At 42.8% G+C, this 24,040-nt stretch overlaps 2 protein-coding genes across 3 annotated transcripts; both read right to left on the bottom strand.

Moving 5' to 3' along the window:
- Nucleotides 1-382: 382 nt before the first annotated feature.
- aff4 (ALF transcription elongation factor 4) lies at nucleotides 383-21,083 on the bottom strand. 2 transcript variants are annotated; one of them, XM_088397658.1, is made up of 21 exons: nucleotides 20,776-21,083; nucleotides 12,093-12,222; nucleotides 8,621-9,403; nucleotides 8,270-8,308; nucleotides 8,034-8,120; nucleotides 7,716-7,743; nucleotides 7,557-7,620; nucleotides 7,350-7,442; nucleotides 7,046-7,190; nucleotides 6,176-6,926; nucleotides 5,938-6,089; nucleotides 5,747-5,832; nucleotides 5,289-5,523; nucleotides 4,982-5,079; nucleotides 4,793-4,856; nucleotides 4,584-4,720; nucleotides 4,429-4,500; nucleotides 4,095-4,188; nucleotides 3,948-3,991; nucleotides 3,607-3,830; nucleotides 383-3,296 (listed from the first exon to the last, which is right to left on the bottom strand). In XM_088397658.1, exons 2-21 carry the CDS (start codon nucleotides 12,216-12,218, stop codon nucleotides 3,169-3,171), a joined length of 3,450 nt encoding a protein of 1,149 aa, XP_088253784.1. In that variant the 5' UTR covers nucleotides 12,219-12,222; nucleotides 20,776-21,083; the 3' UTR covers nucleotides 383-3,168. The 2 variants fall into 2 exon arrangements, with proteins under 2 accessions (XP_088253784.1, XP_088253783.1); XM_088397657.1 differs by lacking the exon at nucleotides 20,776-21,083 and adding an exon at nucleotides 15,475-15,886.
- A 763-nt stretch (nucleotides 21,084-21,846) lies between these two features.
- On the bottom strand, nucleotides 21,847-23,615 carry zcchc10 (zinc finger, CCHC domain containing 10). The gene is made up of 4 exons (XM_088397660.1): nucleotides 23,480-23,615; nucleotides 22,789-22,950; nucleotides 22,644-22,682; nucleotides 21,847-22,417 (listed from the first exon to the last, which is right to left on the bottom strand). The coding sequence occupies exons 1-4, from the start codon at nucleotides 23,518-23,520 to the stop codon at nucleotides 22,189-22,191; spliced, it is 471 nt and encodes a 156-aa protein (XP_088253786.1). The 5' UTR covers nucleotides 23,521-23,615; the 3' UTR covers nucleotides 21,847-22,188.
- Between the last annotated feature and the right edge of the window lie 425 nt (nucleotides 23,616-24,040).

Raw genomic sequence — 24,040 nt, 5'->3', positions numbered from 1 at the left:
TCGATCAGGACAGTGCAATGCGGATTGAAAAGCAACAGCTAATCATTCCTAAGAGGCTCTGTGCAGTGCAAAGCCAAGTAATCGACCGCATGCATTTTGTTTGGGCTATCGTATTTCTCAATTGGCCTCTCACTTTGGACCATCATAACACTGTCAATAATTATCTTCACAAGAGGGTGCAAAGTGTTCCATGCAAAACCACTGACATTAAAATAATAGCAAATGAGGTCTTCGTGTTCATCACAGACAGACATTTTTGTAAATGAAAAAAATATCAAGTGATGATGAATATAAGAGTTTTAAAAACTGTTTAAGGACCCCTTTTTTGAATCAATTTACACTTCGATTTTTGAATATTTTTTTTAAAGCCATCACACCTCAGTCATATACATATATATTTTATTCTCAATACGACAAAAATACAAAGAATATTCAGAACAGACTCTCATTAGTCACACAATTAATACTCACTTCACAAGAATGCTCTTTAAATTACATGACCTAAAAGTTTGAAGCTCAAACGCCACAAGTACCTTTCAATCGTATTGCATCCATTGTATAATAGCATCTATTTCATCTTTAAAACTAAGCCAATTTAGACTATGGTACATAGTGTAGGCTGCTTGTTGAGGCTTTTCAAAGTATACAAGAGACTGTATATAAACTGCTACAGTTTTTGAGAAACCTTTTTTTCTTAAAAGACTCATGTGACCAATTGTTCATATAAAGGGTAGGAAATACTTTCAGATTGACGGAAGACTGTACATCGAATCCCCTTTCGGATGGACAATGACAGGACAAAAATCCAGGGGAGACAAAATGACGACATGGTGGTGAAGACACAAGCACGTAAAAGACTAGAGCAGAGGTGGGGAATCTGCGTGCCGCCGTGCAATTTTAAAAATGCTCTTAGTATATAATAAACATTTGTTTGTTACCATTCTCCCCCCAAATTTAGTGAAATGAGCTTGATAGAAAAAGTGTCCCCACCCCTGGACTGTTAAGAGACTCGGGTGCCATCTGTACAGTTCCAAAGAACAAGTAAGGGAAAGAGAGAAAAGGGGAAAATGTGCATAAAAGGATCTCACAAATATATTTACAACGATACGTTCAATAAAAATTCCTCCTGTAGTAGAAATGCAACCTTAGAGAAAAATCCTATGTACACTTTATACATTTAAATAGAAACATGCAAATGTTAACATCTTCCTATCGGGAAAAAAAACATACCCTGGATTCATTAATATTAATTACTACTTACAATGAAATCTCATCATTAACAACCACATCCCCTGATACATTTACATCTTGTTGCATCAAATGTTAGAAGCAAAAAAAAAGGGGATCAGAAAAAATAAATTAAAAAAAGGTTACGAATGACCCTTCAGCGTATACATTTGTACTTACAAATTGTACCAGTGTATGAACACATTGGCTGGCCTGGTAATCAAAAAAAAAAAAAAAAAAAGATAACTCACAGAGGATTTTCCTACGAGAAAAAAGTGGCCTCCAGCTTTAGGTACAGATTGGCACAAACCATCTGTTTTTTGTTTGTTTTTCTTTTGTTATAAAATATATACACAAATGTACTAAAACCAGAAAACTACATTGCAAAAAAAGGCATTGGACATTTTTGGAAGAAAAAAAAGCCTGTGAATAATATTTTTAAAAAGTCTCCTTACATCCTTTTCATATACAGTATAAAAAAAAATCTGCATAGATTGAAAAATAATTCTTTTTTTTCTTTTGCAAGTTGAAATTAAAACAAAAACAGTCCGGCCATTGAGTCGGTAAAGGATGACAATGACGGGAAGAAGAAGAAGGAAAAAAAAAAGCTACTCTGAAGCTGAAAAATAAGTTGGAAAGCACAACTAGACGGAAGTAATATTGTTTTTATTCAATTGGCGCACATTTTCTAACATTACCCCTTGCACACTGCTCATCTCCTTGCAACTGTGCAGTTGATCAAATATAACGCTCAATCCTCCCTTGCATTATTTTCTAATTTTGTCTCAACAAGTTCAGTTACACTTGTTAAAAGGATGACGCCTACATTGCATTCTATTGTCAAAACCTGTCAAATAGTTTTAAAAGCCATTTATTAGAACCCAGGAATCCATCTGTATATATAAATAAATTCTACATATTTGAAATATATACTCTGCATTCTGCTCTAAATGCAAAACTGCTAATCTGCTTCTCTTCTTTCCTTGTCAGATGCCAGATTGGTGTGTCCCACCAGGACGTGCCTTTGATAAACCTTAATGTAATAAACTGCATTGTGTTCATGGACACCACTTCAAACACTCCCTGCTGTGACTCATAAAAATACACTCTGAGCAAACAATACTGTATGGAAGTGACTTTCCTCGAGGATATTTCTCAACGGCTACGGAGAATGACTTCCTTGGCTTCAAGCGCCGCTAACTCGCTACTGGTGTCGTTTTAAGAAGACTGGCAGACTAAAAAAGGCCATTTACACGGATGAGGTTTGCACAATTGGGTAGCAAAATTTTGTTTTCTATCAAGCCGATGCAGGGAAGCTTAGTTTGAAGCTCAAAACGTTAAAAACACAAAACAGCAATCGCCCTAAAATTTAAAAAAGGTGAGAAACAGCAAAAATAGAAACGAAGAGAGCGGAGCGGACTGCTTGTTTTCCTGTAGCTCACATTGAAGGCACAAAAAACAAAGAGAAAACCTTCATTTTAAAAAATTTAAAGCACCTTTGGTGTTTCGTGCGAGGTACTTTGGTGGGGGCGAAACTATTTAAAAAAAAAAAAACAAGAATAAAAGCCAAAGTAGCCTATCGATTGAGGCGCCGGGAATAAATAAATAAATCGCTGAGCGCTTCAGGGACAAATAGATTAGAAAAATAATCAAAACCATGTTTCATCTATTTGTACTAACTAGATATGTGAAGAGCTTGGCGTGTTGCTTTTTCCCCGGGATGGTTTCAGTTTGCTCAGTTTTTGGCGAGCTGGTGCAGATCAAAAAAATATGCACACACACACTCGGCGATATGCTTGACAAGTTCATCGTCACCTGCGTGTGTGTGATCAGAGGTGGACTGTGTGCGTAGCGCTGAGGTGTGGCTGTGTGTGAGTGAGTGGGTGGGTGGGAGAGCAGCGTGCAGGGATACAGGGTGGGGTTCAAAAGCCAGAATCCTCGTTAGGGAACCAGCTTAGCGTCCAGTCGCAGCCAGTGCAGGCCCTGTCGGGTGTAACGCACCAGGTCGGTCATGCTGCTCGTGTTGAAAATGAGAGGACCCATCACTTTGTCCAACTCCTGGAAGAAGTCTGAGGAAGAACAAGGAGAGGGTAAAGCCACAAGCACAATAACAAGGATTGCATTTTTTTTTGTTTTTTAACTTATTCTTCTTTAAAAAAACTCACGGTTTTAGTCAGGCCAAAGGCTTGAGTCATATAAAACTATTGCTTTGGCGCCACCTTGTGGCAACTTAGTGCCAAGGACCTCAAAGTGAGGGGAGGAGCTTCATTTGACCAGGCCTGAGCCTTGTCTAATACAAGCCCTCAATTATGAAATCAGCTGTCTCAGAGGATGTTAATTCATTTGTTTCTATTTGAAAAAAAACAAATGGTGGCTTACCTTTCTGCTCCTTGGCCAGCTGCTCCGCCTGGTCCCACACCTCAGTGGCATACAGAAAGTTGGAGGTGACCTGCACATAGCTGGCAGCCATCTGGTGGATGCGCTGAGGTATTGTTACCGAGGAGCCGGCGGCGCTGCTGCTGCTGCTGCTGACGGACGAGTAGCCACCCGCCGTGCCCGGCGACAGCTTTGGCGACACTGGTGAAGGCATGCCCGCTGCCTTGCTGCATATGGAAAAAAAAGACAAATCCATCATAGGATTAGGCCAAATGTACCAGCTGTAAATGTTTTGTTTTTTTTTCTAACTTGAATGCAACTGCGTAGCTGTGAGATGGACTTACTTCCCCATTCCAGGAGAGGGAGCCTGGGTGTTACTCAGAGAGTTCTGCTCGGGGGGAGGAGGAGGAACAACAACAATTACACACAAGGAACAGGAAACTACATTCATTCGGTGGATTTACTGTAAATCGGTGAGAGGCGAGAAGTACCTTTAGTTGCTCTGTAAGTGTTTTGGAGTATTTAAGAGCGCTGTCTTTCCTCAGCTTGAATAAGCGCAAGTGGAGCAGAGATTGACATCGTAGACTGGGAAGCAAAGGAGATAAATGTTCAGTATAAAAAAGAAAGCAACACAATAATTATGCTGGAATGACTCTTCAAGGACACATAATATGGAAATTTGATTGCTGTATTGTTGCTAAACGTAATTACAGTCCCCGCCCACCCATAAAGTGTGAAGTGGAGTAACTCTTTAATTATCTGCCTGTCTTGGAGCGAGCCTTCTCGTATTTCGTATGAAACATGACTTGTCGTCAGGATACTCACCAAAGAACGGCTACCCTCTTGTCTGCTGGAGTGGCATCAGGGGCCATGTAGCTTTTTAACTTCATAGTGTACCTGAGTGTCCAACCAAAAACACCTATTAGCTCATAGGGCACGCAATTTCGACGTCAATCCCAAAATGTTGACTTTGGCCTTACTTGATAAGTTCCACTGTTTCAGCATACATGGGAAAAGGAGACTTGGCCTCCTGGGCGCTCTTTTCGAGGGCGTTGCCGCACTCGATGAACGACACCACAGCGTCCAGGTAGTAAATGGCCTTCTCGAAACGATCCAGCTAGAAATGAAAGAAAAGACAAAGATGTCAAGCATGCAGTTACATAGAGCCATATTTATTTTTTGCTCTTACCAGTGCATCTGCATTATGTTTAAGTTTCTTGGCCTCTTGCAAATAATGATCTGCTGAATGGGCCCTGAAACAAAAATAGATGCACATTAACACATTTAAGTTTTCAAACGCGTCTCTTTAAGTACTTCAGCCTTAAGGATAACCGGTTCAGCAGCATGTCCAACAACTAAATAAATATCATTTTCTCACCTGTCCTCAAACGGCAGCTTGGATCTTTGCGACTTGGAGCCGTCGCTGGAGAGCGGCGGCACGGCCAGCTGGTTATCGCAGCCCTTTGAGGATTTCTCCTGTGGGAAGCAGCAAGAGAGAGAGGATCAAGTTTGAGGGGAGACGTTTGAAGCCATGGATAAAATGGAGTGACGAGAGGAGGCGGGCTGGGCTGTATGGACAGTTGCCGCGAAAATATCTTTGAGTCATTTGATATTCAAATCCCCTCAAGATGCTGAGTATTAGCCACTAAGCTTGAAAGGTCACACAGATGATTGCTTGCACCCACCTTGCCGTCTCGAGTACTGCGTCCCTTGTCCTCGCCTTTTCTGTGCTTGGAGGCGGAGGTGCTCCTGGTGCTGTGGCCTCCTTCCTTGCCGCTGCCCGCCCCGCTGGATAGCGACGTGGAAGACTGGCTGACCGTCCTCTTCCGACTGGGGTGCTCGGCTTTCGGCGTCCGCTGGAGGCCCGCCATGGACGGCGAGGGCACCGGGTCCTCCTTCTTCTCCAAAGACCGCTTTGATCTGATGGGATGAAAAATGTATTTATGAGAGGAATGGGCAAGCTACAAAAGCACAATGCAGTTCCAAAAGATGCAGCCCCAAGACCAAAAAAAAAAACCCCAACCCTCATTGTTTTTTATTCCTTGACTTTATGATGAGTACAAGTTTATCGGGTTCACATTCAAACTAATTGCGAAAGCCTCTTTAAAAATGAAATAGCGCAGCTTCCATTAAAAACACGTACTCTTTACTGCTGCTTTTATGATGCGATTGAGACTTTTCCTCCAGCTTGCACCTCTTGCTGTCTGTCTTGGCTCCCTCGTCGTCATTCTAGGAAGAAAAAAAAAAAAAGAAAGATATGAAGAGCGTTCGCTGAAGACGACACAAATAATAAACCACAACAGAGCTCAAGTAGAACAGTTGACAGTTCCAAACCTTGTGCTTCCTCTTGGCCTTGATTGAGCTCTTTTCTGAGCTTTGCTTGCTGAAGTCTTTGCTGTCTCTGTCTTGGGAGTCATCCCGCTCCACTTTTATCTCTGCGGGCTCTTTGTACGGCCGTCCGGGGATCCTCGAAAGCAAGCTGAGATCTATAAAGGATGACGAAAACATGTTTCAATTCACTTCTAGAGAGAAATAGAGAATGTGGATTAGGTGTCAATACATTTCAACGGACCTATTTTGACAATCAAAACTTGCGGAGGTTGCCTGGAGGTGTAGCGCTCCTCGGGGTCGCTGAGCGGCGACAGCAGCTCCTTCTCCTCCATGGGCGAGAACACGCACACGGGTGTCCTGATGCTTTCCGTGTACTTTGGCGTCTGCGAGGACGACGGGATGCTGTCGTTGCCTTCCGAGTCGGACGACGAGGAGTCCGTGTCGACAAACTCGCGGGACTTCTCGCGAGTGGACTTGGAGCTGGTTTTGGCCTTGCGCTTGTCGGCTGCAGCGGCGGCAGCGGCGGCCGCGCTGGGCCGCGGCGAGGATTTGGGTTCCTTTTTGATGCTGGGCTTGCGAGAACCCTTTGTGGCCGCTTTGGGTCGATGAGGGGGGATCTCGGGCGCTGGCTCGCTTTCCACCCTCAGACCTCCTTTGGGCTCCTCGACCACCGGGGGCTTTTCAGACTTTTTCGGTTGCTTTTTCCCCACGGGCCTCCGGTTCCCCGTGCTGCTCTCACTCTGGGCTGGAGATTTCTGCCGGCCACGGCCACTCTCGCCGCCCTTTTGTGCCGCCCGAAGGTCCCGACTTGGGGCCGGAGCCGAGGAATCTTTGGATCCCCCTCCTTGGCTACTGTAGCCCCGCCCTGAGCTGTTATCTCTGCCCTCTTTTTTGCTCTTGGTTTGAACATTGTTGTTATCCTGTGGCGACGGTGGGGCTACCTTCTTGAACCAGTTGTCCAGCTGCCACTTGTTGGCCATTGGTTGCTCAGGCTGTAACAAGGAATACGTCAACATGAGCGACTCGTAATGATGTGTAGGTTAGTGATGGACTTCCAACTTCTGGTTGCGTGGGACCACTTGTATTCCCATTCAATTTCCTCGGTCATTACCTCAGGAGAAGCGGGCCGCAAGGGCTCGTTGGCCTCGCTGTCAGTCGTGCTGCTCTCGCTCTCACTGTCCGAACCTGAGCTGCTCTCGGAGCCACTGTGGCTACTCGAATCGTCTCTCGACTGCTCGGCTCCTTCGCTGTTATGGCTGCCATGGGGTTAAAGAAAAGAAAAAAAAAAAAAGACTTTTTTTATTGTGGCTGAAACACGTGAGCTGAGTTCAGACGTTAAATAAGTCATAAAAGTGCTGATTAAATATCGTATTCTAGTGATTGTGAGATTTGATATTGCGCCACAGGGCTCGAACCTTGCTGATGTGTTTCGTGAGGCATTCTTGGCAGAGTCCTGCTCGCCGTCGCTGTCCTCGCTGCTGCTGAGTTTGAGGTCATCCTCCAGCATACTAATGTAGAAGAATGATATGCTTTACAAGGAGGGCTCAATTTAGGGTGCACTCCGAATACACGTGTAGGTCAAACTGAGAATGGAGGCGAAGGAGCAAAGAGTGAGGACATACGTTGGCTGATCATCACAAGCTTTCGACTGGTGGCTGCTTGAGCTTTTGGAAGAACTGCCGCGCTCTGTAGGGTAGAAAGAGTCATCTTTATAAGCAAGGTATGGATTTGTCAAGATAAACCCCCAACTTAAAGTGAATGAATTGTGTGTTATTACTCACTCTGTCCACTTGAGAAAGAGTGAGAATCCTGTGGGTGGGAAAAAAACAAAACATTCTGTATTATTTTTTATGGTCTTTTTGAATAAGTCCTTCATCCTTTGCCATTTTTTCAGTCAAATCTGTGAACGTTCACTCAAGAGCCAAGTGTTTCAAACTTGTCTTATCAATCTAATGTGCTTGTTGCAGAGCAGCCAGAGATTGTGCGTGCATGTGTTTTTTGAAACAAGACAGACCCCAAAGCATAAAAATGATTTAACCGTATAAAAGTTAATCGAGACACATTGAATAAAAGTCAGCTGCGGGGCAATGCCGACCGACCTTGGTGGGGAACGGAAACTTGGAGGGCTCTGTCTTGCAGGGGGTGTGGATTGCTGTCAATGGAGGGGGCCAGGACTGAGTCATTTCCTGACAGAGAGAAAACACACACACGCATACAGAGAGGGAAAAATGTGCAAATGAGCCATATGGTGTGTGCATTGCGAAACTTTTCTCTTCAACCGCCAAGACTCTAGGTCTGTCCTCTCAATAGAAAAACTTAACATGTATGTACTTACCTTTAGAATCTCATCAACACAGTTGGAATCCCCAGATCCCTAAAGACAAACACAAACAAGCTCAAAGGTTAACTTTGAGTCATAAATGACAGCAAACACGACAAGCTAAGATAATAACGCGGATTAAGTATTTCCAAAGTAATTGGACTGAACGTAAACGAGACTCAAAATCACACTTTCGTTGATCTGAAACTCCGTAGGTGCTCCTCTTTATGTTAGCAACCGACTTTAGATGACCTCAGGTAGCTGTTTAATGTGCGTGGGAGTAATATCATGAATGATATTAGTGAGGGGGAAACTGCGGTATGGCATTGTATTTGAGGAAATATGACAATATGCGTCGCGCCGTACCTCTACAGGCTGCGAGGGGATCTTGAGTTTGGTGAGCGAGGCCTTGCCATTGGGCTTCATCTCCCCCATGGTGCTGCTGTGCGACTGTCCACTGTAGCTTTCCGCTTGCGAGCTCTTGGCTTCTGTTGTCTCCTGTCCGTCCATAGGCCTAACATAGGCCGTGGGCTTTTGGAGCATGGAGCCCGGTTTAGACATGAGCGACGGTGGGAAAGCCTGACTCGAGTGCTGTCCGCTGGGGAAAGAGGTGTGAACCCGAGAGGGCGAGTCCCAGTTGGCCTCTCGGTCTCGCGGCGACTTGGACCGGTAGGGCTCCTTGCTGTGATGCTGCTCGGCGGCTAAAGAGCTCCGCGAGTGGCTGTTGCCGCCGGAAGAACTGAGAGAGCCCTTGGCTGGACTGGACGTGTGCGACTTGGAGTGTTCTGAGCCGCCGCTGTGTTTACTTGACTTCTTTTCGCTGTGTCTTTGGCTACCGCTGCTGCCGCCGCTACTGCCGCCGCCCCGCTGACTACTGTGACCGCCTTGCAGTGCGGAGCGTTTCTGAGACTGGGATGAGGAGCCAGCTGCGGCCGGGCCCACGGGAGTCCACTTACTGCTCTGACTGCTGCCACTTCCTCGCTGGTTCTCGCCAAACAAAGGCGCGCCAGATTTCTCCTCGGAGGAAGACGAGCTGTTGGAGGGCTTGGCGTTGAGCTTCGGAAGTGCCTCGCCAATTGGTTCTTTCATCTCGTCGTAATTGCCCAGCATGCTCTGAATACGGCTGGACAGTTTATCTTCTTTGCTGGACTGGAGTAGGAGACCCAAAAAAAATAGGACAGGAAGAAGTGGGGCAGAGGACAGTGATGGAGAAAACAAGGAGAAGAGAGCATTTAGTCAGCGTGGACTTGATCCCCACTAAAAGGACTACAAACTCAAATCTGACGTGATGGAATTTTAGAGCGAAGCAATTTGGACCAGCTCCAATTTGACATTACAGCTTTGATGCTGCATAAACATTTTAAAATACAATGATTCTTTTTTAATACTGTATAACTCAACGGGGTCAGCAATGTCAATTTTGCTATGTGACCCATCATTAAAATCAAGAAAAGCACGTACAAAAAGTTCACAGGAAATTGCACAATGACTAATTTCCTCTGCATTGGTTTTGAGTTTTGTGGGAAACCACACAGCACTGAATGTATCAGTTGGACTCACCAACAGCACAACAAGTTTTCACTTCCGGTCAAAGTCGTGAAAATGCATTGACATTGTCTCCTCAGCCACATCGTGACAACACAGCATCAGCAGCAAAGCGAGTAGCTACGCCTCTACATTCACTCAAGGAACTTTATTTGTCCGAGTAGTTCCATTTTCTAGTTTTGTCGAGTGTATCGATCAAAGCCAGATGTAAAAGCTTCCACTGCGGCCAAAGGTTACGGCCAACCTGCTAACATGCCACCGTTTAGGGGGTGGTATCCAGTTTCACATCCAGCCTCAGACCACAATTTTGTTCGACAGATTTACGCAGAGGAAACACAAGCAGCTATCTGAGGCAGGAAATCGCTCGCTCGGTCATAACATTGACTTGACTACCCCCTGCTAGTGTGAGCAATTTGAACTTCTTAAGAATGATTTTCAAATGATACGCGACAAACCATGAAGGACTCGTTTTCAGACTTTGGAGAGTGTCGTTGTTAAAGTGATTCCATATTTTCTTTTTTTTTTTTCAAGCCTGCCCAATTAGGTCCATCTTGGATCCTGTACCACAAAAAACAACACTTAAATCAGCCCTGATTCAAATGACCTGAAACCATCTTTATTTGCATAGTGCACAGTCAGATTGATGACCAAAACATGAATGTGAGATTATGCAACAAACTTGATACAAAATAAAAATAAAACAAATGGATGGATATGAACCCTAAATGCCCAATTTTTTCATTCTCTTTCAAGTTTGATTTGATCACAGCCGTCTGCTGTTGTACATGTGTAAGGCCTTAGAGGCAGTGATGTGCACACGTCTTTAAATGCACCACAGCACACTTCCACTTAGTGGAGCATGACAGGGAGAGAGAGAGGGGAAAAAAAAAAAAAAAAGTCATGCAGCAACGCTTACGTAAGACGCAGACAAGCAGGAGACCAGAGAAACCGACCGTTAAGACCGAAAACAAATACCCCCGTCTTAAACAGTTGGCTTATTACATGTCGATTTGTGTTTAGCATGTCACTGCTGTCTCACTCGCGAAGGCTAAAGATGTCAACTGTGGCAATGTTTCCCCCCCCTTTTACTTTCTCGGGGGTTAAAACACTCAGCTGTCACTCACCTCTGGTCGCCTTTCACATTCCTCACCGTTGCCCGAACGACTCGCTCGAGCTCTGGGGCGGGGGTGGGGGGGGGAGCTACTTAGCTTCGCACAAATCCGGTTAGTGGCAAAGATTAGATCAATGCGGGAAGCGCAAATCTTCTTTAGTGTTGTGCGGCCCGGGCCGGAGAAGGCTGGCCCACATCTATGGCTCGAGGAGGTCATGGGATGAGGATGTGTGTTGTGTTTCACTCTACTATTTCACGAGCGGGCCGTCTAACCTGGGGTGTTAAGTCCAAAGAATGTTTTGTATTGGAAGCTGACAATCTGGCAGGAAGTGTAACATACCACCTCTTGGGTTATAGCCCCCCTTGGGGACACCCTGCAGATTTTCAATACAAATCAAGGTGGGAGCTGTTTTGGAAATGCCCTCCCGCTGGTCCGCCGCTCTGGTTCCAGCTTTTAAATGTTTCCCTCAGCCATGTTTTGAATTTTTATTTTTGCTTATTGTAAGAACGAGCTTAGCACCTCATATCTCAGCTAACACTTTGATGTCTTTAGGACTGTTGTGTGCATCATGGCTTTTATTATATTATGCAAATATGAAAGTGTCTGGAAAATCATATACAAATGACATGGCTGTATTTGCCTTTAAAAGTGCACCATTGGCAGTATTGATAATTCATTTGAATCAAAATATTTTCACCGACTGTTTGATCTGGCCAGTTGCTACTGCGGACACTTCAAGTTAGGCGGGGCGGGACACAAAAACGTACTGGGACTGGAAGCAAACAATTGCGTGACGCATATCTGAAAAACAACTATTTACGTTTGTAGTCATAACTATGGACAATTTAGAGTTGATGAACCTACAGTACAATAGCAATTATTATTGCATGACGCACACAACAGGAAAAAAAAAAAGTTAGAGGGATGTGTCAAATTTTTGTAACACCTACTCGCTGATTCCATGGTGTCATTTTTAGAGCCTTTTAATTACAAGTCACTGTCAATCATGTCATGTCAGTTGTTGGAACGTGTCCCACTGACCAGAACATGGTTGACAAAGAATAACAGAAACTCTGAGCAGGGTTGGGAGATAAATGCTGCATGTCGAGTAGAAATAAGCTTTTCCGCCCTTGTGTCATCTTTGTGAACTGGACGAACAAGTGTAAATCAAATGATCTTACCACTTTGTAAGGTTCGGGGAAAAGGGGAGAATTTGCTGTAAACGCTTCGCCTCCTCCCTGCTGGATTTCTTGATTTCTCCTTTCTCTTTCTTTCATTCGGAGCACATTCCGGTCCTCACGGTTCATGTTGCTGGAAGCACAAACGACACAAGTCGGTAAATGGGATCATGCGGCATGGCTGTGAATTCGAGTGCTTGTGTTCTGAAACTTTTAAATGACAGTTTGACAGGACGCAGGAACATTTACGGCAAAGTCAATAAGGGACAGTAGGCTAATGCTACACGAGCATCAGCAGTGACAATCGAAAGTAGTCTCTAACAAGCTTAGGCTCGGCTAGACACTGCAGTAGCCTACATTGACTGCAAACAAGTCCCTTGACTAGTTTGGAGACCACTGAAAACTACTAGACGCCATTTTGGAACATTAAATAGGAGGGGGGATCAATGGTAGCCATTGTTTTGTGCTTACGAATTAACTGAGCATTTTTACCGAAGTAAAGACAACTTTCCCTGACAATTAAAACAGGGTCACAAAACCCACAATGGACCTTAATTAGTGCCACGTCCTTGTTAGCAAAGTGCCGTCGCCAGCACATTTTCCAAACCTTTTGGCTTCAAGCTAATTTGCAAAGCAGATATAATTTGGTTGCTGCCCAGCACTCTATTGACATAACAATGGCAGATACTGTCGCTTATGCCAAACACAAACGAAAAAAATCCCTTTGCCAAAAAATGGAGTGACAACAAACATGTGCACATGTCACGAGCTTCGGACCGTAGCGTGGGTAATCCAAACAGAAGGGAAGTGGGGGCTTAAAGTACTAAAGTGTGTTTGCACGTGTCAATTTGGAGCAGCGAGAAGTCAAGGAGCTGTTACAAGAAGCTCAATGCTCATCCAGGAGCTTGTCCAACCGTCAGCTCTGAAACAAGACAAGCACAACATCAAGCCAGGCGTGTCACCTCTCGGTTTTAATCCTCACTGCCTTCAGCTCAGCCAAGAGCAACAAAGATTTGACGTCTGTTGACAGAGAGCACTCGGGCGACCGCCTCCTCATTATTAACGCGGCAAGCTGGGATTACTTGAATTGCTGCTGTCGAGAGGATAGGAAGCAGATGGGTTTTCGAGGCGTTTCAAGTGAGGAAGTCAAAAGGTCTGACATTTAACATGTCCTAAAAGAAACCCAATTGACTTTTGAACGAGTCCGACAAATGACCGGTCACAGAAAAATATATCTTGACTTCGTACGTGCGCGTTCATCCGTAAGATTCCCGATTTCACAATTCAATACTTTTAACTGGGCGTTTTACGTCACCAAATGAGTCATTTACGCTCGGCAGTCCACAGATTTACTATCTCCAAATAGTCTTCATGCAAACAAAGCCCATAATAACCACCGGGATGTGTTTGTCACACCTAATTAGTGGTGCTTTTATCGGTGTAAATGGGAATGAGTTTAGCTACCCCGAGATGCACATAATCAACACACCACAGTTATCGCTCACTAATGGCCATGACTATATTTTCTTGTACTTGTGCACCACAAGAGTCTTTTATACATATTCTAACTGTGCCTACGATTTTACTGCGCAGTATTCCGAAGTACACTTCGGGTGACATCACTGCCAAGGGAATGAAACTCTGCCGTAATTTAGGTATTCGCTGTAAAGTTTCCTGTAACCTTCTAGTTTCAGCGACTACTTGGCGTTTGAGTTGGAAATGAAGTTTTCGAGTGACTGATTCACTCGTTCAATTGCAGTCGTAAAATAGCTGCTGCCCAGAGCATTCTTCTAAATTTGAGGTACTGGCAGTGCTTGTTTTATGTGAAAGAGAGCACATGGTTCTACTTGACGAAAGCAAAATGAGGCACAACATAATTAGCCCAAGTGAGTCATTTAAGATGAGCATTTCTGCGTAATTTAATATATAATTCTGGCATTACGGACTCCCTGGAAGCAATAACACAGGGTAAAAACTGTGTTTAACTCAAAAATGTGGGAACGTTAATGCCACTTCTTGGCATGTTGGCTTTCAACAAAAAAAAAAAAAAAAAAAAATTGACACTGTGACAGGTCAGGCTGTGCAAACAGCACATGGCACGATAAGAGGCGGAACAAAATGGATGCCACCAGTGTCGAAACCAATGAGAATGACGAAAGAAAGATGAAGGACATATATTATGAAAGAAATACACTTTCACTGATGCAACAGTAAGCTAAGCCCCACCCACCTTGCGCTTTAAACAAATAGCTGATAGAAGATAAAGAAAAAAAAAGAAGGAAAAATGTAACTGCTGTTGGCTTCCTTCTCGACTGCACCACCGAAGTTGCTGTGAGTACGCCGATGCATCGTGTAGCTGTGAATAAGCCTGTCAAAGTCACATTTAAGACTCAATGAATAAGCCTGTCAAAGTCACATTTAAGGCTCAATGTGGCAAACGGCCCAAGGCAACAATCCTTTGTAAACACTGCTCATGTCCATTGGGCAAGCTGCATGGAGGGTTTTAATAGTTGAATTTAGTTAACGAATTAAAGTTAAAAGTTGCTACAATACTGCTGCAGGTTTGTATTTAGAAGTAATACATGGATTTAATAAAACGAGGTGCCGGAATTTGCTTATGATTCAGCATTATAGCTTTGATATGAGTGACTTTCTCTACGCTTATAAAGCCAGTCAAACCACAGCTCCGTTGAAGAATGTTTTCATGGCAATAATAAAACTTGAATTTCAAAGACATGCACGCTAAGCCAATTGACTGCTAAATTTGTTATTGTTGGAAGGTGTGATTGTGAGTGTGAATGTGTGCCGCCCTGCGATTGGCTGGCGACCAGGTTGGGGTGTACCAAATGCCTCAAGTGCCGTGTGTGTAAACACGTGCAAAATGTTTGTCCATGACAAGGACGCATCATTTTTTGGATGACATCGCCAATTTATAGACAGGCATATCTTCCAGGATGTCAGTATTTCTTTCATTTTAAGAGTAAATGGAGCACATCTGCTGACAAAAAAAGGAGAAAATGAGAGGATGAGCAGAATTTGTGGAGTTGAATTCATTACATAAGTGGCCAGCTCCATTTTATTGTAATCACTCTGTGGTGTGTTGAAAAGGTCAAAGTCTGGCGAGCTGAAAAGCCAGTTCGCTCTGTTCCTAAATTAATCAGCTCATCTGTCATAGGCCAACTCGCAGCATAAGAGCCAGGGCACATCTTGCACAAGAGTAAAAAAAATATTTTCCACAGGAAAAAAAAGATGCCCAATGGTGGCTATATATCAGCTCTGTGTAGACAGCATTGGAGCACTTGAAAAAGCTTCACTTTAGCTTGACTTTTAAATATTCTCAGGTGACAAGAGAATGAAGCGCAAATTTGAATTGAAAGTGTCTTACCCTGCTTGAAAGGCCATGGCCCAAAGCACTGAGACATCGGGAGGAGGAGAGAGTTCACCGGCGATTCACAAGTAGTCCTGTCATGGCTTGTCGGCCAGCAAAGTGTGCGTCAGCCTCCCTCCCTCCCTCCCTCGTCATTCAACGCTCCTTTCCCTCTTCATCTGTATCTGCCGTCCATAAAGAACTTTTTGCATGACACTTTTACACCTTTTCGAGGTACGCCGTATTTCCTTAGAGTGGAGACAAATCTGACTTGGGATAGAGGAGGTGACTGCTCGTCTCGGGACGTACCAAAAAGGCAAACGGCGGGGGTGTTGGCGTTAGACGTGAGGCTTCGGGAGCCGGCGCAGCTTTTTGTTTCTGTGTGTGTGCAGTTTTGTGTGTGGAGCACAAGAAGGGAAGCGAAAGAGAGAGAGAGGGAGGGAGGGAGGGATTAGGACAGCATTGGACAAACAATAGTTGAATTGGCAGAAGCAGAAAATGGATGGAGGAAAGAAAGAGGACACCTGTGCAGAGTCAGCTCATAATCCAAATGTGATGTTCCAACTATCCTAAATGTCCTAAATAACTCTCCTGTTGTCAAGATACTACGCCGTACTATATTGTTATTTTGCGTGGTAGAGTCTGGGCAAAGCATGATAAGAATCTCAGGTGTTCTTTACGCACCGTCAACACGGCAGAGCAAAAAAAAAAAGTAAGCAATGAAAACAGGTTTAGTGACGTCAAGCCGCTCCTTTTATTATGGGACTGATGGTTTATTTGGTATGCTTTTCATACACGCTTCTTTTTAAACCGGAGGCCTAGCTGTAAGCGACTGAATTTATTTATAGGTCCCCCTTCGGACATTTTACTATTGTTGCATCTAATGTTATTCTAACATGATGTTTATTATTTTTGCTTTGGGGTTGTCCTATTCTTGATAGGAAATGGGTTTCCGTTAGAGAAATTACCATCAGTGTGCAATCAGGAGCAATGATAATTCATTATGCAATGCTAATTCATCATTGCTGAGCAATGATAATTGTTCCTTGTTCCAAGCAACACTTTGGATAATGACCAGGCTGAGAATAAAAGCTTTAATTGGGATATGGATCATTATTGCAAATGTGTTCACCTCGCACCCTGAAAATGTAACATTCCGCCTTGCGCCAAAGAAGGACATGTTATTTTACACCACAAGGCTTCTCCTCCATGTGATGTCAGTCCTCCCAAGCAGGCGAGCCAACCAGGGCCGGTCTTTCCGTCAACAAGCTCCCTCCCTTCCCCGTGTCCCTCCCCCCAACTGTGCCCCAGCACACGTGAAGCGCTGGTACAGCCTCTTAAAGGCACAGTGCGGCTATTTCGGCTGGTAACAAACGCACAATGTTTTCATCAGCTACACTCGGGTGATGACACCAAGTGACAAATGTGTTGTCATCTCATGTCGCAACATTTCGATCTGCATAACAACGACCCCCCCCAAAAAATCTGAACCACAAAACACTTGTGATATTTCTCTGGGAACACACTGGTAAATAAATGGAATGTTGTTAAAGATTATATGTACACAGAAGACTTGTTTTATGGGCCCACAATATAACCCTCTGCCAAATGACGTACAATGGTACCTTGATGCATTTTACTTGTATATCAAATCAATTTTCCCCACTGAAATGAACTGAAATTTTATTAATCCATTCAAGCCCATTTAAAAAAAAAAAAAATTACTTGAGTGGAGTTTTTGGGGAAATTTTGGAATGTTTTTACACCTATGGTTCATATAATTTAATAGGACAAAATAAATGTTAACTTCCACTTATATGTGGATGACAAGAATGTTCAACTGACATATTTAATCTGTACAGGAAATGTTTTGAAAGCCTATGAACATTTTTATAGTCAAATCAAAAGGGGAAGAAGGTTACAAGAAATGATGCCGACCGTACTGGAAAGCCCTCGGAGTAAGAAAAACTGGAAAATCTTGCCAAAATCTAGCATCTGCACACTATTACAATCGGATGCAAATTAGTCAAGAGTACCGCATCTTTTTTTCTTGGAAGCAACTGCGGCAACCCCCCACAGGGTAGCTACCCCCCCCTCGCTCTATTTAAAGGTCATGCTTGGATTAAGTGGTCAGTTATTTTGAGCACATCAATTATACACTATATGCCACGTACAGCCATATCGAAAAAAGGCATACAAGTAAATCATTTGAACTGAAGACAATGTGTCATCTAGGACAAACTCAATGACAGATTTGTGATACTACGGACAACAAAGAAGCCGAGGAGGACACTCTCTTTAAAAAAAAAAAAATAATTGTCATAAGCTACTTTAAGCAATGCTCCAACTGCGTTTGTGTGTAGGTAGCTGTGTTTGCACCCCTGGCAGTGTTGAAACAAACCTGCTGAGCGTGTGCATTCTACAGGAGCGTCCGTTCAATAGCTGCGGGCCTGCCTGATATAAACAGCTGTTTGCCGAGGAACGGGGACAAGACCACGTGCGGCCAAGACGAGAAAAACTCATTGTAAATGCAGCATGGATACGTTGCCCAGACCGATGTGATGTAATAACACTTACTCAGGAGGGAGGCCATCTTTGAAATAGTTCAAATGTTTTGGCTGAAGGACTGCACATTTTATTCTGGCTAGGTATTACAAGAAGGCAGTTTTTGAGCCAAATATTATTTTTGTCCACTTGGGGTCACCCTGTGTTTGTACTACTGTAGTATTTGTGACTATGTGTGTGTATGGCTTTAAAAGGATGAATGTTGGTTGACTATGTAATTGCGGGTCCATGTATGAATTTGCTTCTTACTTTTGATTTAGCTCAACTAAATAGTATGTAAAATTCTAATTGTGTCAATCAAACAAATCGGAATTTGGCAAGCGCACTCAACAGATTACACACGTTTAACCCTTCTAAAGATTTACCCGTGTTACTAAACCTAAGCAGTTTTCTCGCTCTGTACTTTAAAGGCAATTCCTACGTCACAGCAATTTAGTGAGTTAAGTCACAGAGGTTAAAGTGTGTTTTTATGGTTCGATATAACACAACGTACATCAAAATCTATAGCGCGGTATTGAAAACACAACATTCAAAACGCAACAATGTCGACACAAGCTGCCACGAGTAAAATCGTGTCAGCGAGCACTCCAATTTCAAGAGGCCTTTCTCCTCGCTATTACACAAACGACACATTATTCCGGCAACGCATTGTGACATGACTGCTCGTGAAACATGACACATAAGCCTCAATTAACTTCCAAACCTTTCCAAAGAACATGCGTCACTCAAGCTTCTCCATTTTGCAAAACCATATTTGTGTGTGTGTGTGTGTGTGTGTGTGTGTTGACCTTCTTATCCAACTGTGTCAAAGGCACACAAATAGTGAAGCTAGTATCACAACTGTGAGGTAGTTTCTTATATGTAGTATATTGTCCTGATGTTAGTCAGAGGGGGATGTCAGCCTAGCTACAAATAGAAACACACAAAACATATGGCTTACTAGTGAAGCTATAAATACGCCGAGCCACAACAAGCACTCCGATACGAGACAATAAATAACCAATTGACACAAGCTGTTGAGGAAAGGTTGATCTGCATTTTTGTCCAAGTGCTGATATACCGTGTCATGATGTGATGCTGTGGTCTGATTAGAGCGAAATCGATTCAACTGGCAGAGAGAGATATCCTTTGTGGAAAGCCTACGTGTTTCAACTGAAAGCGGAATTTGTCAGCGGTGGAACAAATGCTGACTTGATATAAGATTAGAGGCATTTTGACTGGAGTCTTGAGAAGTCACAATAATCACACTGTTTGGGGAAAGGTTGGAGCCGAAACAAACGACGACGTTACCCGCAGCTTCAGTTATGTAAGCATCATAAAGGCAAATGTCATTGAATATTTAGTTGAGCAAGGGTGGGACGGGGACAGTTCTATGCCTTCAAGCTTTAATTTTACTAGCCACATAATATCAGATTAAATGGTAACTTGAACTAGATAATGTAACTGATTTCATTCCGTAGTGTAACTGTCACCATAAGTGATCTTGTTGTTGTTTTTTTAACCGGGTTACATGACAGTGGATAATGTTAGTTGTGTAAAACCCACAAGAGTTAATGAACAAAGACACCCAACCCCCTCCCCATACACACCCAACCAGGATGTGTCAACCGAGATAAACAGGTCGGCCACCCTTGTCTCTGTTTGTCTTGTTGATATTGATAGGGCTGAACATTTTGAAAAATATGTTTTCCTCCTCAAAAGAAGCATCATTTTAATATACAGTAGCTATGATGTGGTGCTATAGAACCAACAGGCTGAACACAAACGGTGCAGCTCACATGTAGACAGACAACACAACTGTACTCACAGTCATATGTTCTTTATCTTATACGTAGGATGATTATTATTAGTGCCGTACAGATGAGCTCAGAGGAGAAAGTAGTACAATGCTCATTTAATTGGTGTGACAGCCAATCCATTTGAACTTGAAAAGATGTATAACTCCCTCACCTCCCTTAAAGGTCCCTGGTAAATAGAATGTATACAATTATTCAATGGATTAATCGATTAACAATACCCAGTAGATGCAGCTTTATCGCCCTCTCAAATTCAGTCCTGAAACTGTACACACTGCATTAGGACATTCACGGAACAGTTGTTATAGTAAATAACTAAATATTTGTTTTTATGAACACTTACACCTACTACGTTACTGCATTTAAATGTGCGCCAGTAATTTTAAAGATGGTGTTTGCTGTCAGAAAAAAAGGTTCAGAACCAATGATTTATATGAAACAAAACAAACAGGGGGGCAAAGGTAGGGGGGAAAAAGTTTTTGCTGATTTGCGGCTTGTCCTACCAGGGGTCGTAAAGTATTTATTGAAAGCATTTTTTTAGGATTGTTTTTTTTCCCCATAAGAGGAAATTCTGATTAAAATTCAAGTTATCATTTGACGTTGAGATAGGAACTTTGATTAAAAACAAATTCTATATTGCTCTTTTGCACACAAAAAAAAAGCTAGTTAGATAATTTAATATTGTACTATCATAGCAATATTTATTCATATCATTTAGCAATATTTAGCAGAAGCTAAATGCTACTTCCATCCATACCTGCAGATTGGTATGAGCCTAAAGCTGGCTAAGCCCCATTCGCTGGTAGTTGGGAGGGGAGCGAAGCTAACGGCTAACAAGCTCGCCAAACATCTAACATTTCCGCAGCCACTTTTAATAACGCTCGCTACAAACGTCGCACAACAACTGCGATCAGTCCATTAGTAAAACACATAGTTTGAGATCATTCGGCATCCTTACCTCTTGTCTTCTTTTTAGGCCCAAACCATTCTAGCTATTGGAAAGCTCTTTTCTTTGTCTTTTCCACTTCCAATTACACGCAAAATGGACCCAGCAAAACGCCGTAACAACTAAGACGGTGCAGCCCAACAGACGGTCCCCATCTCTTCCTCGATTAGGGTTCACATATCGGGAGAAAAACTAGTTAAAATCATTTTTTTCCCGGACGTTCGTTCATGTTTTTATTCCAGGAAAGAAGTGCCTCCTAAGGTAAGGCTGCTAGCTAAGTTCAGCAGTCAGCAGGTACCACAGACAGGAATGGATGCATGGAGGACAGCTAGCTGGTGTTGCGTTTGGGGCTGTCGGACACTTTAATACTCTTTGCAAAACCATGTAAACATAAGCCCAAGTTGCTTTCAGCTGGAAAGTTCTCACGACTCAATCGAAATACACTTCACGTGCACGCTCTGGTGATTTAAACATAAAATAAACAAGTGTCTTTCGATTTAAATTGTTACAAATGAGGAGGTGAGCTACATTGAACTGTTGGAAAGCGGCGACGGCCACTGAGGAACGCCTCCGTTTATTTACTGATTGTGATCATTCCTATTCAAAATGCAACATATCGGTGACGTCCGCATCTCAAGTAATGACGTCCATTCAGGTCATTCTTTACGATTTTTGAAAACGTACGACAGCGGGGTCATTTGAATCATATCCTGCTCGTGATGTAAAAAGAAAACCCCAGTTTTTTCCCGTCTTGAATAGAATGTTCATTCGGCATTTCCCCCATCAAACACCACAACTTCCTAACTTGAAGTCATTTCATCCAGCGTGCATTTATGTGATTTTAGCCCTCTCTAGAGATAGCATTTAAAACTACAACCAAAATATGGCTGTCAAAATACATTTAAAAACTTCCTCAAATCTTGCAACGTTTTAAACAGTACAGCATTTAAACTAGCCATTTAATTACCTGGAACTAAGAGGAAATTAAAATGTCATCTATTAAAATCCAATTTTTTTTTTTACAGTGCATTATGTATTAATTTGGTTTAAAGAAAAGAGTAATATATATATATCAAGCGAGACTACTCAAACTATTTTTTTTAATTTGGTTCTTTCAACAGCTTACATTTTCAATAACATGGTGGCAACTTTGCGAGTTACAGAGGAGAAGAAGCTTGGATAAAATACACAGTACTTTAGTCAAGATACAAAGAAAGAGGACATTTGACACCTCAGATAGCTCGAACGGTTGCCCTGAGTAGGATCAACAAAAAAGAACATGTTATTAATAATCTAAAGTCAGCTTTTTGTAAATTTCTAACAAAACTGTACAAGCAGTTTTCCATGTCATCAGCGCAGACTAGATGCAGGAAGATAGACTGCTAAAACAAGAACACATTACACAGTATTACAGATCCGATATCCTCATTTCTTTTTCTTCTTCTTCTTTGGAGGTTCCTGATCTGAGTCGCTGCCACTTCCGGAGTCTGAGCTGTCGGAGGATGACGACGATGAAGAGGTGGAAGAAGATGAGCTGTCATCTTCGCTGCTGCTGTCGTCGTCCGAAGATGAGCTCGAGGAATCGCTGCTGTCTGTGGATGAGTCACTGGATGAGCTGTCTGACTCGCTGCTGCTCCCACTTGAGTCTTTAGCCCTGAGAACACATGGTGCCAAGTAAAGCAAACACGTATTAATGGTAGAAAATAGAATTCTGAGTATCCATATTACTACGATATTACTAATAGAAAATAAGACACTTAAGTAAGCATCAAGTTTGAATTTTAATACAAGAATATAGCCTAAGTAACCAAATGTACCTTTTGACACTAAGCGGCAACACAAATGAGTGATCACAAAACAAATCCAACAAGGCAACTTACTTTTTGGTTTTCTTCTCATTGGAGCTTTGATGTCCTGGTCTACAAGGGGAAAGATGTTTAGCTCAAATGCATGTTACACAATCAAAAGTTGATCTCATAATGCTGCATTTGGTTACAAGATGTGAAGCGACAGAAGTTACCCTACCCGGTGATGCTCCTGGGTTGATTCTCAATTTCCTTCAGCTTTTTCTTCATCTCAACTGTTCTTGAGGGTCTGTGCACATATTTGCGCTTCCCAGTGCATTCGTACGTCCAGTGTCCCATCTCCAAACACTTCTGGCAACGCACGTGTTGTTTGTTAGCCTCCCTAAATGTGACGATGGAAGAAAACAATGACTTCTAATGCCAATAGGCCTCTGAAATGAACATTTTGACCAGCACGGTGGTCAATTAGTTGGCATCTCTTGCCCAGAGGTCATGGTGACTAATAAAGAAAATTAATGGCTGCATAGATGAACAATTCATAAATCATTTCATCAAAATTTGCAGTATGTAGATGCATGCTCTCTCGTCTTACAATATTCTTATCAAGTTACAGCCACTGCACGGCAAATGAAGCATATACTTAGGCCTACTGGGATAAATTAGGACGATGAATTGACCCCCCCAAAATGAATATAAAGAGAAGAAAATGTGTAGCTTTTCGTTGAAATGATAATGTACCGAGAGCGGAAAACGGCAAAAACAGCGTAGCTTTGGAGCTCCTTTTGAGCCCGGTAGCTTTGACATAGATGTTTAACTATGTCAAAAAAAGATCATTTAGTGCGCAAAAAAACACCATAACGGTCAGAATGTGTGAAAAATACTTTATTTTCGGTTATTGATCGAATACTTACGCTTGTCGCCTGGCGATTATTCTGTGCATGGGAGTCGCCATGTTTAGCTTTACTTTTCTTCTTCGTTTGAAAATAAATCCAACTGTCCGTTCTTGAGCAACTAAAGTTGCTTTGCGCCACCTCTGGCTGAAATGGGATACTACAACTAATAAGCTACCCGCACTGGCATTCTGCATTTGGGTACCATCACATGTTTTTATGTGGAGTTTTCTCTGGATTTGTAACTGGAATATCTATGAATTATAATATATTGCAAGTATCTTGTAATAGAGAAAGTCTCACTTTCTTGACAAAATGTTTAACATAACATTTGCAGTTTCATAATGCTTCCCTTTGCTTTGGGTTGATAAAGTCTTTTTTGCAAGCAGATGCTGAAGTTGAGCATTTGGTTGTCTTTTGTCACCCTCCCACGAGTCAACTGCTGTCATTCCCACCCATACAACACGTCCGTGCAGTGGGCTGTCACAGTATCACACAAAAACGCACACTTTTGTATTGGTTTTCTTCAAAAAGAGTTTCAGTACGGACATATGCCGTCGTAGCTTGTGCCATAATAGAAAA

Source organism: Syngnathus floridae, chromosome 15 (assembly GCF_059516105.1).
Source record: "Syngnathus floridae isolate MCC-2025c chromosome 15, RoL_Sflo_1.0, whole genome shotgun sequence".
NCBI classification, from domain to species: domain Eukaryota; kingdom Metazoa; phylum Chordata; class Actinopteri; order Syngnathiformes; family Syngnathidae; genus Syngnathus; species Syngnathus floridae.
Note: the sequence above shows the minus strand (reverse complement) of the source record. Positions and strands in the feature narration are given on the sequence as shown.

Coding starts and splice junctions, on each gene's coding strand:
- aff4 (XM_088397657.1), bottom strand. Junction 7,621..7,715: donor CTCTTTCTCAAGTGGACAGA/GTGAGTAATAAC, acceptor TCTACCCTACAG/AGCGCGGCAGTTCTTCCAAA. Junction 3,992..4,094: donor CACTTACAGAGCAACTAAAG/GTACTTCTCGCC, acceptor CCCCCCGAGCAG/AACTCTCTGAGTAACACCCA.
- zcchc10 (XM_088397660.1), bottom strand. CDS start 23,520: ATGGCGACTCCCATGCACAGAATAATCGCCAGGCGACAAGC. Junction 22,951..23,479: donor ATAATCGCCAGGCGACAAGC/GTAAGTATTCGA, acceptor CGTCACATTTAG/GGAGGCTAACAAACAACACG. Junction 22,418..22,643: donor AATGAGAAGAAAACCAAAAA/GTAAGTTGCCTT, acceptor ATGTGTTCTCAG/GGCTAAAGACTCAAGTGGGA.